Here is a 15,663-nt window from a genome sequence, read left to right as displayed (position 1 = left end):
AAGTAACCCCTTACAATTACTATCAAATTTGCTAATAATTTTTCACATACAATTTAGCACAGATTTGAGCTCACTCATTTGCACTCCAGTGTTTTTTTTGGGGGGGAGGGGGAGGAAACAATGGACAATTACAGTTAGAAGTTTACACACTACGAAGGGGCTGGCAACCTATAGCCTACAGGCCCAATCCAACTTGCTACCTATTTTTGTCAATAAAGTTTTATTGGAACCCAGTCATACTCATTCGTTTACATATTGTCTATGGCTGATTTGTGCCTCAAAGGCAGACCTGTAGCTGCATGGCCCACAAAGCTGAAGATGTTTACTATCTAGCTCTCTATAGAAAAAGTTTGTCCACCCATGCTGTAAGTCAGTGATGGCGAACCTATGACACACGTGTCAGCACTGACACGCGTAGCCATTTCTGATGACACGCAGCCGCTGAGGCGGCCACATGCTGAGGATGAAACATTTGCTGCTCCTGAGGATGAAACATTTGCGAAATAATGTTTTTTTCCTCAAAGTGACACACTACCCGAGTTATGCTCAGTTTTTTGGCAAAGTTTGACACACCAAGCTCAAAAGGTTGCCCATCACTGCTGTAAGTGCTTCTCTAACTCCAGCTGCTTCAGAATCATCTTGGGCACTTGTTAACACAGTCCCTGCAGCCAGACTTTGGGTCAGCAGGACGGGGCTAGAACCTGAGAATATGCATTTCTAACACATCCCCAGGCTGATACTGCTGGTTCAAGGGCCACAATTTGAGAACAACTACTATAAGGCAAACTTCCCTAACTGGTTAGGACTAGAGGACAACCAGGGGCATTTCTCAGATGAAGAAATTAAACTCTCATAGACATTAAGTAATGTAGGAAGGTACACAACTAGTAAGAGATTTCTCTAACTCTAAAGCCCATACTTCTTCTGCTACCCAAGTGGCTCCTGACCTTTCCGTAGGCTTACACATGGCTCACATGCATGGCACTGTGCCAGCAATAACAATCCTCCTTGATTATGAGATTCGAAGCAGGAGGGCGTTGGGAACTTCAAACCACCCAGCTTCTCCACCTTTACCCCCGCCCCGGGAGAGTCCACACACCAGAGGGACAGGCTCCACCCACTTCAGAATCAGCATACCACACCACACATTCAACACCTCTGCCTGACACCGAAAGCTCAACCAACTGAAATCTCTTAGAATGAAAATTAAATTTATTCTGAAGATTCTATTTATCTCAGAACACAGGTCAATTAAATGTGAGTTTTGACTGAGGAAAAAATGAAACAATTACCAACCTCTTCTACTAGATTATCATCTGGATCATATTCTTTCAGATTAATAATTGCCACAGGCAGATATAGGGAGGTAACAGCTTCAGCAAGAATTGTTGCAAATTCCTAATAGAGAAAAAAAAAAGTCAGTCTTCAGTAAGCTAGATAAACAAAATACTGTCTTCATTTACCCCTTGTTAGCAAGGGAATGAGGCATTTCTTATGAAAAACTTTTCCACTGACTGACATTTGTCATCAAAAACACAAATACTGTCTGGCTGGTGTGGCTCAGTGGTTGAGCATGGACCTATGAACTAGGAAGTCACGGTTCGATTCCCAGTTAGGGCACATGCCTGGATTGTGGGTTCAATCCCCAGTGAGGGGCATGCAGGAGTCAGCCAATCAATGATTCTCTCTGATCATTGATGTTTCTATCTCTCTCCCTTTCTCTTCCTCTCTCTGAAATCAATAAAAATGTACATATATTTTTTTAATCTAGCCCTTTACAGAAAAAGTTTGCCAAACTCTATCTAGTAGAATTTAAAGCTCTAGTAACAAGATCCCTTAGAAAGCAAAGTGAGTGCAGAGAGAGAAAGACAGTCTCAAGGCCTATGAACCCTGAGACACTCCTATCTTTACAGGCCAAGGAGGTGGGGAGAAATCAGCAAAGAGTGAGGAAGACTGGCCCCAACAAAGTAGGAGGAGAACCTAGAGAACAATGACCTGAAAGTGGAAGGAAGAAAGCACTTGAAGAAGAAAGAAGTGGTCAAGTAAGATGAAGACTGAGAATTAATTAGCAAAATGGAAATCACAGGGAGCATGTCGGGGCATGCAAGCCTAACTGAAGTGGTTCAAGAAAAACAGGAGTAGAGAAATTGGAGATCACAAACACAACACTTCCAAGGAGTTTTACTAAAAAAAAGAGATGGTAATTAGAGGGACATGTGGGGCCAATTCTCACAGAGCATCCAGTGAGAATTTACAATTATAGGAAACAAATCTGTCCACAGAGTAATAGAGAAAATCCACACCAACTACCCCATCATTCTGTCCTAAATATGAACAGAAAACTATGGATCACCAAGAACATGATGAGAACAAGAAGCAGGAAAGAGAAGTACCAGCAGCAGAAAAACTGAGAAAGCAGGTAACTAAGGAAACAGAAAACAGAATTCATTAAACTATATTGCTAAATTGTGAATAAAATGTTATAAAAATTGAGCAAAATAGAATTTTTTAATTAATATATAATAGCTGACATAAAACATTCAAAAAATATTTGGAATTTTAAAACCTAAGAACACAGAATGAAAAGAAAAAGTTACAAAAAAGTATGAGAGAAAAGGTTTGAGACATAGAAGAACATCCAAAAGCTCCAACATCCAACTAATAGCAGTTAGACCCACAAAAACGGAAATGAAAAAAATTTACCCAAAAAATATTAGCAGAATTAATGCAAACAAATCCTCAAAACTAAAGAGCTCCCCCCCCCCAAAAAAAAAAAGCTAAAGACCCCAAGAGTCCAGCACGATGGCTAAGAAAAGATCCAACCTAAACATCCTCTCATTTAAGATCTGATTCTAAAAGCTTCCAAAAACAAAAAAATCAAGTCATCTTCAAAATGTCATCAGCAAACCTGCTTAGTAGAAGACAATGAAGTGATGCCTTCAAAGTTGTAAAGAAAAAATTTTGACACAGTCTTCTATAACCAGCCAAATATGAATCAATCAAATGTGAAAGCAGAATAAAGAAAATTGAGGTGGCACAGCTTTAAGGTGAGCCAACTAACCCATACCGACTATGATGTGGGCAACAATATTAACTGAGATCTGAGGAATGTTTGTGTGAACCAACTAATATAAGGAGTTAATAACTTTTATCTAAAATTGAAAAAATCTAGAAACATAGCACAAGAAGGTTAAAGAAATAACCATCAGAGGAACTAAAATAGAACTAGTTAAGATATTCCCTGGAGAGCACTTTTCATTATGAACTCTCTGTTCATAATGATCTGGATCTATTACTATCTGCAAGGATTAATTTGATCTTTAATGTGTGTTTCTTTAATTTATTTTAGAGAGGAAGGCAGAGGGAGGGAGGGAGAGGGGGAGAGAGAGAGAGAGAGAGAGAGACAGAGAGAGAGAGAGAGACAGATATGGGATCAAATCCGCAACCTGGGTATGTGCCCTGACCGAGAATCAAACCGGTGAACTTTTAGCGCATAGGATGATGCTCAGCCAATTGAGCCATACCGGCCAGAACAATCTTAAAAAACTTTTTAAACATTCATAAGATCTTTTATGAGTAACATAAAAGGACTTTGTTTTGGTTGTTCACATGCTTTTTTTGTTTTTCTCTCAGTTTCCCACTTCTGTTGCCTAAAGCTAATGTTGAGCAAAGTACTATACCTGCACTGGAGTACTAAAAAATTAAAGTATTATTCTACAAAATACCCACAAGAGGTCAGTAGAACCCACTTTTGTACAGTACTATACAAAAATCATTGACACCGAATTTTCTTAAAGCCATTTTCATGTCAGCCTTAGAATCCTTTCCTAGAAAGCACTAAATAGCTGTGACTGACCTTCATAACAAAGAAGCAGGCAGCATCTAGATACAATTAAAGAATGGAAAGTATCTTTCAGCTACATATCTGAAGCGTATGTACTTTAAACAGTATTCCATGTCTATCATTAATACTTTTTTTTTAATCCTCACCCGAATAGTGAGGATATTTTTTCCATTGATTTCTAACGAGAGTGGAAGGGAGGAGGGAAAGGGAGAGACAGAGAGAGGAGAGAGAGAGAGAAAGAAAGAGAGAGAGAGGTACGCTAATTGATTGCCTCCCATACATGCCCCCACCAGAGCAAGGGATTGGAACTGCAACCCAGGTACGTGCTCTTGACTGGGAATTGAACCTGCGACCCTCCAGTATGCAGGCTGACATTCTAACCACTGAACCATGCCAGCCAGGGCAATTATTGATACTTTTTTTTTTTAATATATTTTATTGATTTTCCAGAGAGAGGAAGGGAGAGAGATAGAGAGCTAGAAACATCGATGAGAGAGAAACACCGATCAGCTGCCTCCTGCACTCCCCCCACTGGGGATGCGCCCGCAACCAAGGTACATGCCCTTGACCGGAATCGAACCCGGGACCTTTCAGTCCACAGGCCGACGCTCTAACCACTGAACCAAACCGGTTTCGGCAAATTATTGATACTTTTTACACTTGACTGGGAATTGAACCTGCGACCCTCCAGTGTGCAGGCTGATGTTCTAACCACTGAACCATGCCGGCCAGGGCAATCATTTATACTTTTTACACTTTTCAAAATCAAAATACATTTAACACTTTTCAAAATCAAAATCCATTTCATTAAACAAATGTGTGAAGTTGTGAAATTCAGGACCCGTATTGAACTAGTGCTGCCATCCTCTTTTCACTATCTCCTACTTCTATACCAACAGGCATCAATAATGGACTTGCAAGTCTCTCCATTCTGCCGAGATAGAAGCAAGCTTCACAACAAAACAGCTCATGACAGTGACCACCAGACACCACTAATCAGCTGGAATTGGATACAAGAAATAAAACCTACCTACCATTCCAGAAAGGAAAAATGGATGCTGGAAAGGGGGAAAAGATGAAAGAAGACTGGAAGACCAATTCCGTTCACTGCTAAAAGGCACTTTTCAGGGATTTTTCTTAAAGATCAGGAAATCCAAGAGAAAGTGACATAAAAAGTTCTTACCTTTGCTGTACCAGTCTGGGAACCATAGAAAATCTTCACTCCAGACACAAAGACTTCCTTCTTGTGAAGAGAGATATAACCATTTGTCATCAAATCCTGTGCTGCTTTTGGAATTGATTTCTCCTGTGAGTTCTTGTCCTTGAAGATAAACAACCACAATCTACTTTGAATATTTTCCCAACTTCAGTAGGAATGAAAATTAGCACAGATACTGACCCATTTTATTATTCTCTTAATCTTTCTGGTTGTACTCCTCAAATACTAACTCCTTGGTATAATTAGGTCCTTACAAGGCAGGACCCATATTTCTTAAGACCATAATGATTCCTATTACCTATACTAATAAAAGGGTAATGTGCTAATTAGACTGGACGTCTTCCAGACATCCTTCCAGACAAAGCCACAGTGGCGGGGGCCAAGAGAGAGGTGGTTTGGGGAGATCAGGCCGGCAGGGGAGAGAAGTTGGGGGCCATTAGGCCGGCAGGGGAGGGCATTTGGGGGCCATCAGGTCAGCAGGGGAAGGCAGTTGGGGGCCATCAGGCCGGCAGGGGAGGGCAGTTGGGGGCCATCAGGCTGGCAGGGGAGGGCAGTTGGGGGCCATCAGGCCGGCAGGGGAGGGCAGTTGGGGGCCATCAGGCCGGCAGGGGAGGGCAGTTGGGAGCCATCAGGCCGGCAGGGGAGGGCAGTTGGGGGCCATCAGGCCGACAGGGGAGAGAAGTTGGGGGCCATCAGGCCGGCAGGGGAGGGCAGTTGGGGGCCATCAGGCCTGCAGGGGAGCAGTTAGGGGGCCAGCAGACCAGCAGGGGAGCAGTTAGGGGTGATCAGGCAGGCAGGCAGGCGAGCAGTTAGGAGCCAGTGGTCCCAGATTGCAAGAGGAATGTCCTGGATTGGAGAGGGTGCAGGCCGGGCTGAGGGACCACCGTCTCCCCGCCACCCCATGCACAAATTTTGTGCACTGGGCCTCTAGTAGTATTATATGCATGAAAGTATTATTCAAAGATAAAACTGTACATACTTTCATTCCTAATGTATTTTAGTGGGACAAGAGTAGAAACCTTTTTTGATTGTTAATTAGGGGAAAGAAAAGACTACTAGCCCTTAAAGATGCAAACCAAATTTCGTTTTTTACAAAAGTTTAATTTTTCATTAAAAAATCTTTCTGTACCTTAAGAATGAGACATCCACACCCCACCAAAGAAAAAGTAAATATAATTTAGTTCAAGGTAACTTAGTATGCAAAAAAACAGAGAATAAACTTTTTTAGGCATTAAGAAAAATGTCTAAAGATTAAACATAAAAGTGATTTAAAGTTCCTTTTAGCTCTTCTGCATTTTTCTGAATGTCTTAGAAATTCTGCACTCTAAATTCTCTATAAAATGTAATGCTTCAATACTCTCCTATAAAAAAATAATTCCACTTACCTGCTTCCTGATAACAATCTGGAAACAAATCCAAAGGCCAATACCAAAGGCAAAGCCCAAATATATATAATATCTGTTTATCCATAATGATATTAAAGGTGAGAAGTCCCATGTAAACGAAGAAGGATCTAAATTTAAAATGATACATATATGTAATTGTATTTAAAGCTACATATACAAACAGGTCCACTCTTATTTTAAATTAAAAAAAAAAAAAACCAACCTCCATATTCAACAACAAGGCTAAGAACTCTATAGAGAATCAACTCTAGTGAAATAATACATGCGCTGGCTCATGTGGCTCACTCGGTTGGTTGGAGCGTCGCCCCCGTACACCCAAAGGTGGCCGGTTTCCGTTCAGGGCACACACCCAGGACTGGGTTCCATCCCTGGTCTGGGCACCTGCGGAGGCAACCGATCGATATTCCTCTCTCACATCGATGTCTGTCTGTCTGTCTCCCCCCACCCCCACCTCCCTCTAAAATAAAAAATAAATATATAAAATAATAATACATGGTGGCAACGTGATAAAATTATGATAATCGCTGTGTTTCCACACGATATATATATAACCTTTATTTGGATACAGCATTTGGGAGCAAAAGAAGGGAACAGAGTCAAAACACTTTATGGGGAATTATGAGTTGATTTCGCTTTGTTATGCTAGCTCCGTAAGAAAAGCTTTAAAAAAGTACTAAAACTATTCCCTTTTTTCTAAGTTTATTTTTAAAGAACCTTTACAGGGGTAAAGGGTTCTTAAATAACTGACCTCACACTTCATTTTGAAGGGAGATACGGGTGAACCTGGCCTCAAATGTTACACCAGGGATCAATTTCAAAAGGCGAAGCCTAACCGGTTCACAGGTGCCGCTCCACCCTGGAAAGACCCTCAATACACGTGGGTAAGGGGAGGGGGTGGCAGCTGTCTCTGCCCTTTACTAGAGGTTAGAAGCAAAAGGGAAAAGCCAAGTCAAAAGCAGAGATAATCCTCCCGCGCCCACAGCGGTCGCCGTGCTGAAAAGTGCAGCGACCTCAGAAGGGTCCTGGGAACGCCGCTCCGCCGGGACTGGGTCTCGGTAAACCTCCCTCCCGCCTCACGATCGCTGTCCACCGGGACCCTTACCCATCCTCCTCCGAGCCCGGGCTCTGCGGCCCGAAAGGGGACTAGGAGCGCGGACCTGGGAAACCGGGCGCCTCGTCTCGGTACTGGGGGGCCGTCAGAACCACCTCGCGGCGTTAGTTGTAAAACCTGAGAGCGCCGAGCTGGGGGAAGCCATGCCACTCGCAGGCTCGTCGGGATTGGCTCAGAAGGAAGAGGCGGGCCCAGGGGAAGCACCACCTACAGCTCGGGGCGAGGAAGCCGGACTTCGATGGTCCTGCTCGGATTGGCTGCGATGGGGAAGGGGCGGGCCTAAAAGGAAGCCCCGCCCAGAACTCTGGGCGGGGCCTCCGGAGAGCTCGGCCCCTCCGAGTTGGGTCAGAGGAGGAAAACTCTGGTCTGTCAAAACACTGTGAAAACCCTAGTGGAATTGGAAAAAGGGGGGATGCGGGGGAGGGAGCTAAAGAGACTAAGGATGTCATCAACCAAATGCAATCTGTAGGCCCGTTTGGATCTCTGTTGAAATACACCGACTGCAAACATTATGTAGGGGAAATTTGGTTATGGACTGGCTCTTAAATGATACGAAGGAATTATGGTGAATCTTGTTGGGTGTATTTTAAGATAGACTGAAGTATTTAAAGCTAAACCTTATCGTGATTTGCTTTAAAATACTTCCAACAAAAAATGAGGGAGAAAGAATGAAAGCAATAATGGCAAAATGTTGATAATTATTGAAACGGATTGGTGGGAGCGTTCATTACACACTTTTTTCTGTTTTGTCTGTTGAAATTTTCCTGTAAAAAAAAATCTGTAATGAAGGGTTAAGGTGGGTGTGGATGGCCCTGAACTCTGCGGAACTATAAGGCATCGGCGCTGTGTTTCCACCCGATCTGCAAATATCAGCTTCAATGGCTAATCAGGGCTCTTAGCTCATTGGCGAAATCACATTACCGCAGGAAATGCGCCTGTATTTTCGGGCACGCAACGACGTCGTCAAAGCCGCAATGCGCATGCGCCATTGCTCACTCTTCCGGGTGGGGTTGTCTGCGCAGTAAGTCCGCCGAGTAGTTGTAGCCCCCTAGGCCGTTAATCGCGAGGCTGTGCACGCCGCGGGCGGCACTGTCCCGCGCGCCGCCTGCTCGTTACTGCGAGGCAGGTGGCTCTCAGGCCGGCGCAGGTCCGCCGCGGTTCGTCGGACCCAAGGTCTGTGAGCAGCCACGATGTCGATCTTCACCCCCACCAACCAGATCCGCCTAACAAATGTGGCCGTGGTACGCATGAAGCGCGCCGGGAAGCGTTTCGAAATCGCCTGCTACAAAAACAAAGTCGTCGGCTGGCGGAGCGGCGTGTGAGTGACCCTCCCCGCGGGCCGGCGGGGCCTGGTAACCCTGAGGCGGATGCATGGGCCAGCCTGGGGTCTGGTCAGGGAAGGAAATGGACAACTTTTTCTTGCTGTGGGCCTGAGAAGTGTCAGTTCTTCCCGAGCTTAGCGCCTGAACTAAGCGTTCCTGTTTGGTTTGGGTTTGGGCTGTTGGTTTGGAGTTTGGTTTTGCTTTCCTTTATGCTGTCACAAGAAACCTCCATAATTATGGTCCTTTGGCCAGAGTAATGAAGGCAAAGGGCCTAGTCTTAAAAATATTCTAGTACATCTCGTGTCACAGATGTTAGCCCAGTATCACCCAAGTGCGTAGTGTCTTCACTGCTGCCATCTGGCGACCGGCACTCAGCGGCAGAAGCCAGACCCGGACCCGGACCCAGGCCCGCCAGGGTCCCATACATCCTCCCACGACGTTTTTCTCCAATGAGTAAATGCGAATACATATGTGGTTCTGCGTGTGCGTTTTTTAATGTTCATTCGGTACCTCGGGGCTTTTATTAGGAGTATTGATTGTTTCTTGCTATTTATTTCGTTGCCATCTCATATTTAAATGTGAATTTCCAAGCTTCAAGTGTATTCACTTGGGGCTCTCTCTCCTGTCCTCACAAGGGAAAAAGACCTTGATGAAGTTCTACAGACCCACTCGGTGTTTGTAAATGTTTCTAAAGGTCAGGTTGCGAAGAAGGAAGATCTCATCAGTGCATTTGGAACAGATGATCAGACTGAAATCTGTAAGCAGGTGGGTTTTAACAGCTGCAGCATAACGGACCCATCTGTAGTGTGAGTACTTAGATCTGTAGTGTAAGTACTTAGATCTGTAGTGTAAGTACTTTAAAATTTTTTTTGGAGTGGTCAGTTACCACGCAATAATTTGACCTGCACAATATCACTTTTAATCATTCAGGACATGGTTTTTTTTAAATTGACGTATAGTTGACAAAATATTATGTTTCAGGTGTACAACATAGTGATTCAATATTTATAAACCTTATGAAATGATCACCACAAGAAATCACCATACATAGTTAGGAAATGGATTTTTATTTTTTGCCAAAGCCTCTAGAAATTAAATTTTCTACTTAATTCCCTTATTTTGTTCCTTTATGTATTTTTAATGTAATATGCCTGAAAGTAGAGTTTCTTTTCAAGTAGTTCATCATTTAAACCCTTTGCTAAGATTGCCTTTTCTCCTCCTAATCCTAAATAAGTGCTATTTTGCTTGAAATATTAATTTTTATTGCATGTAATATATTTAAAATCGTTTTTCTTGAAGTATTAATGTTTATTGCATGTAACATTCTTAAAATAATCATTTTTCTTGGAATATTAATGTTTATTGCATGTAACATTATTATATTTAAAATCAATTTTCTTGAAAATAACTAAAATTTAGGATAGTAACCCTTTAAAAAAAAGTGATATTTTGGAGCACAAGATAATCCAGTGCATTCTTTAGGCAAAGCTCAAATTTTAGTAGCTCTCTAGAGAGGATTAAATTTAATTTTCTCCTTAGTTATTCTGGTGGTTAGTTAACAAATAGTATGTAATAAAGACATTGCTTAAATTTGATGGGATTTTTTTTTTTTTTTTTAGATTTTGACTAAAGGGGAGGTTCAAGTATCAGATAAAGAACGGCACACACAGCTGGAGCAGATGTTTAGGGACATTGCAACTATTGTAGCTGACAAATGTGTGAACCCTGAAACAAAGAGACCATACACTGTTATCCTTATTGAGAGAGCAATGAAGGACATCCACTATTCAGTCAACACCAACAAGAGTACAAAACAACAGGTTAGTAGTTTTTAATGTCATCAAAAAGTATCCATGAAAATCAGTTTTCTCTGAGGAAATCATTAAAATAATTGATCTGTAATAATAAACTGATACTACTTGAAAGCAAGATTTGGGGAGAGGGGAATGAAAGGATGTATATTGTAGAGAAGAGAAATGGAATGTTTTTTAACTGCATACAAATATACATAGGACTCACCTTTCTATCCAAATCAAACCTTTAAAGATAAAACTTGGATTTCTAAAGAAAGAGTCTTTGTAACGCTTTAGATTTTTTAAAAAACACATAATTCACATACCATAAAAGTCACCCTTTTAAAGTATACACGTCATTGGTATATTCACAAAGTTTTGCAACCTTTCTTACTACCTAATTTGAGAACATTTTCATTACTCAAGAAACCCTGAACCCATTATCTGTCACTCCTTATCTTTCACAAGCCGTTAGCAACCTCTGTCTCTATGGATTTGTTTATTCTGGACATTTCATATAATTGGAATTGTGTAACATGTGGCCTTTGCAAGGTTCATCCATGTTGTAACGTACTAGTATCAGTACTTTACCCTTGTTACTTATATTGTTTTTACAGACAAAATATTAACATTTTATGGCTGAATCATATCCCATTGTATGGAAATACCACATTTTATTTATTCATTCAACAATAGATGGACATTTGGGTTGTTGCCACTTCTTACCCATTGTGAATAATACTATGGAATTCATTACAGGTTTTCTATGGACACATATTTTCATTCTCTGTACCCAGCAATGAAATTGCTATATCATATGATAACTGTTTAACCTTTTGAGGAACTGCAAAATCATATTCCAAAACAGGTGTACCATTTTCTATTCCCACAATCAATGTATAAGGATTCCAATTTTTCCATGTTCTTGGCAATATTTGTTATTTTCTGCCATTTTGATTATAGCCATCCTGGGGTTAACGTTCTGGTTTTGATTTGCATTTCCCTCATGACTAATGATTTGAGCATATTTTCATGTGCTTATTGACCTTTAATCTCTCTGGAGAAATCAATGTTCGGATCCTTTGACCACTTTTTAGTATTGAGTTGTAACAGTTTTTCTATATTCTGAATACTAGTACCTTATCAAAAGTGATTTGTTAATATTTTCCCCTATTCTTTAGGTTGTCTTTTCACTTTCTTCATAGTTTTTTGAAGAACAAAAGTTTTTTATCTTCAAGTCCAATTTACCTATTCTCTGTTTGCTTATGCTCATGTCATAGATCTAAGAAACCATTGCCTAATGCAGCTAGATGGCAACAGCTTTGTTATGAATACCTTATGAAATAAGGCAGCAGAAACAGCAAAGAAATTTCAAGCATTTTCAATTTTGTCTTAATAGGCTTTGGAAGTGATAAAGCAGTTAAAGGAGAAAATGAAGATAGAACGTGCTCACATGAGACTTCGGTTCATTCTTCCAGTGAATGAAGGAAAAAAGCTGAAAGAAAAACTCAAGCCACTGATCAAGGTTATAGAAAGTGAGGACTACAATCAACAATTAGAAATTGTAAGATTAAAAATTACTTCTGTTCCTCGTGTTAACAAAATAGTTTATTCTCTGATTATAAATGTGTAACAAACATTTAGAAGGTGTGAACAGTAAGACATTCTCAGAAACATCTTACCTAGAATTAGGTAAAAATATTAAGGTCTAAGTAGAACTAAATTGTAGTTAAACACACTTACGATATTTTTGTTGTTTTCCAGTTAAATTATTTATGATAAAATCATGTTGGTCATGTGACAAGGCATTAACCTCCTTGTTTAAAGACTTACCCAGATTTTAGGTGAGAATATATTTTACAGTGATTCTTACATTATGAGGAAATAAAAGACTAAAAGGTGGTCAGCCTCATGGGTTTTTTGAGAGAGAGAGAGAGAGAGAGAGAGAGAGATTGATTGATTTGTTGCTCCACTTATTTATGCATTCATTGGTTGATTCTTGTATGTGCCCTGACCAGGGATTGAACCAGCAGTCTTGGTATATCTGGATGACACTCTAACCAACTGTGCTACTGAGCTGGGGCACCACAGAACATTTTTAAAAGGCAGCAAAGCCCTAGCCGGTTTGGCTCAGTGGATAGAGCGTCGGCCTGCGAACTGAAAGGTCCCAGGTTCAATTCTGGTCAAGGGCACATGCCCAGGTTGTGGGCTCGATCCCCAGTGGGGGACTTGCAGGAGGCAGCCAATCCATGATTCTCTCTCATCATGGATGTTTCTCTCTCCCTCTTCCTTCCTCTCTAAAATCAATAAAAATACATTAAAAAAAAAAAAAAAGCAGCAAAGATACCATGTCTTTGAGTCCTCACCCAATAGCTTCAGACATAGTATAAAATCAGGTTTGTGCAAATTCTAGTCCCTAGATTTTGCAGCAACTTTATAGTTTCTGTATAGGCCTTCAAACTTCTTTCTCTCCTTCAACTTGGATAAAAAGAGGCAATTTTATTGAACTATAAAATTCAATGCTGTTTTTGTATGAAAAGAACCATAGTCTTCTAATTCAACCACTTCAACTTACGGCTGAAGAATCCAGATATGTCTTTTAAACAAGGAGGCTAATGCCTTGTCACAGGAGCCTCCATGCATACTTCAGGGCAGGGCCTGGACTAGTCTGCCGCCCTGTGCGTCGTCTTTGTGTTGCACTGAAGAGCTGTAGTAGTAGAGACATCTGGAAAGTATTGTGTGCTTGTCTTAGACTTAGAGGAAGTTAAAGTTGTGTTGATTCTATTGAATTGCTCCTCTTCATGTGGTAAACAGCTGTGTTAAATGTTTCAGGTGTGTCTAATTGACCCAGGCTGCTTCAGAGAAATTGATGAGCTAATACAAAAGGAGACAAAAGGCAAAGGTTCTTTGGAAGTGCTCAATCTGAAAGATGTGGAAGAAGGAGATGAGAAATTTGAATGACATTCATCAGTCTCTTCCGCTTTGAAACACTAAAACGTTTTCATTTCCCACGGTCCTGTTTTCTTTCTGTGGTCTGCCAAATACTTGCTCAAATTTGTTTTCTACCTTTGTGTTAAAAAAGACTTTGCTAAATTATAATTGTGGTTAATTTAGTTTTATTTGTAAATTGGGATTTTAGGGGAAAATGAAAAATTCAAGACACAGAAGTCCAGAGTAGCATTTGGCTGTCTCATGCCATTGTAGCTTCCCAAGGTGAAAGTTATTTGAGGCAGCTTTTGTGGATAAAAAGTTGTTTTGTACATTATAATAAGAGTAATTTCGGAAAGATATGTCTATATAATCAAAAGGGAGTATTTGCTGAAAAAGAAAACAGTGCTTATTTCTACGTAATGAAATGCATGTATAGGGGTAACTATATCTTGGCCTAAAATACAGCTTGGATAATGGCTTCCTGATCAGCTGAAAAATACATATGATGACTGTGCAACACATAATTTTCATTAAACATGCTGGCATAACATAGATTATTCCTGGTTAAAAAATATATAGTCATTTATTTCTAATTCTTAAAGTTTATAATATATGTTAATATAGCCAAAATTATGAAATCAATAAAGCCACTCTTTATTGTTACTAAACTATGGCTTGAGTTTCTGGACAGCTTCCTCACTCCCTTTTTTTTCCTTCTGCCTCTTACCTGGTCAAGTTGGAGAGCTGTTAGCAGGATTAAATAATCAGTATGAGCAATACTTAGAATAGGGCTGTTCTGATAAACACCTGGTATATCTTAGCTGATATTATCGGAGATGTAATTGCATTTATTTTAGTATTAACACTTAAATGAACAGTGTGCATTTTTAAATCTATTTGTCCTCAAAAGAGATATTCTAGAATGTAAATTTATGTTTCACTCAAAATAAACATACAGATGTGTTTTGTGGACAGAAATTTTCAACTGAAAAAGAGTTCTTGACTTGAACATGACGCGGAAGCATGTAGAATCACTGCTAATCCAAATTCCCAGAAATGTCCCATCCGATATAATAAAAGGCTAATATGCAAATTGTCCCTTCGGGAGTTCAACCAACTGGGAGTTCGACCGCTCGCTTTGACGTGTGCTGACCACCAGAGGGTGGTGCAGAATGGAGGAAGGCCCCAGCCAGCAGCTGGAAGGCCCCAATCGGCCAGGCCTAGGGACCCTACCCGTGCACAAATTTCCAAATTTCGTGCACCAGGCCTCTAGTTTCAAAATAACTGCCCAGTCCCCTCCCTGCACCCTGTCCATGGTAACCATCACTTTGTATCTAAGAGTTTGTTTCTGTTTCATTTTAATATATAAATGAAATCATATGGTATTTGTCTTTGACTTATTTCACTTAACATAATATTCTAGGTCCATTCAAGTTGTCACTAATTGCAAGATTTCATTTTTTATGGCCAAGTAATATTTCATTGTATATATGTACAACATCATCTTTACCCATTCATCTTTCAAATGACATCTAAGTTGCCTCCATATCTTGGCTATTATAAACAATGCTGCAATGAATATAAGAGTGCATAAATCTTTTTGAATTATTGTGTCAGTTTTCTTCAAATAAATAACCAGAAGTGGAACTGTTGGGTCATACTTTTATTTATTTTTTTAGTTTTCCATAGTGGCTACACTAATTTGCAATCCCAGCAGTACACAAGGGTTCCCTTTTCTCCATATTCTTGCCAACAATTGTTATTTTTTGTCTTATTGATAATAGCCATTCTGACAGGTGTGAGCTGACATTTTGTTGCAGTTTTGAATTGCATTTCCCGGGTTGAAAATACTAATTTTAAATTGTGTCTTGAATACTAGTGTACTCAAGTTTTAAGTAAATTAAATAATCAAAAATTTCAACTCATAAAATGCAAATAAATTGGGGGTGGATAACTTCACAGAATAAAATGATTCACCACAAGACATTTTTTAAAGCCCTTTGGTAAATTTAAAGCGACATTCAATCCTTTTTCTCA

The 15,663-nt window shown here is 40.3% G+C and overlaps 2 protein-coding genes across 2 annotated transcripts in view; one reads left to right on the top strand and one right to left on the bottom strand.

Annotated features, from left to right (window-relative positions):
• Window positions 1-5,157, bottom strand: part of LOC103286268 (S-adenosyl-L-methionine-dependent tRNA 4-demethylwyosine synthase TYW1) — a 122,270-nt gene extending 117,113 nt beyond the window's left edge. The window contains exons 1-2 of the mRNA XM_028145385.2: window positions 5,028-5,157; window positions 1,297-1,398 (exon numbers count right to left, since the gene is read on the bottom strand). Coding sequence (XP_028001186.2) covers window positions 1,297-1,398; window positions 5,028-5,117 — 192 coding nt within the window. The 5' untranslated portion in view covers window positions 5,118-5,157. The remainder of the gene's footprint in view (window positions 1-1,296; window positions 1,399-5,027) is intronic.
• Window positions 5,158-8,561: 3,404 nt separating this feature from the next.
• On the top strand, window positions 8,562-15,273 carry SBDS (SBDS ribosome maturation factor). The gene is made up of 5 exons (XM_008141505.3): window positions 8,562-8,898; window positions 9,538-9,667; window positions 10,522-10,722; window positions 12,095-12,259; window positions 13,528-15,273. Exons 1-5 carry the CDS (start codon window positions 8,771-8,773, stop codon window positions 13,654-13,656), a joined length of 753 nt encoding a protein of 250 aa, XP_008139727.1. The 5' UTR covers window positions 8,562-8,770; the 3' UTR covers window positions 13,657-15,273.
• Window positions 15,274-15,663: the final 390 nt, after the last annotated feature.

Source organism: Eptesicus fuscus, chromosome 4 (assembly GCF_027574615.1).
Source record: "Eptesicus fuscus isolate TK198812 chromosome 4, DD_ASM_mEF_20220401, whole genome shotgun sequence".
In the NCBI taxonomy this organism is placed as follows: Eukaryota; Metazoa; Chordata; class Mammalia; order Chiroptera; family Vespertilionidae; genus Eptesicus; species Eptesicus fuscus.
This window is presented reverse-complemented; position numbering and strand designations above follow the sequence as displayed.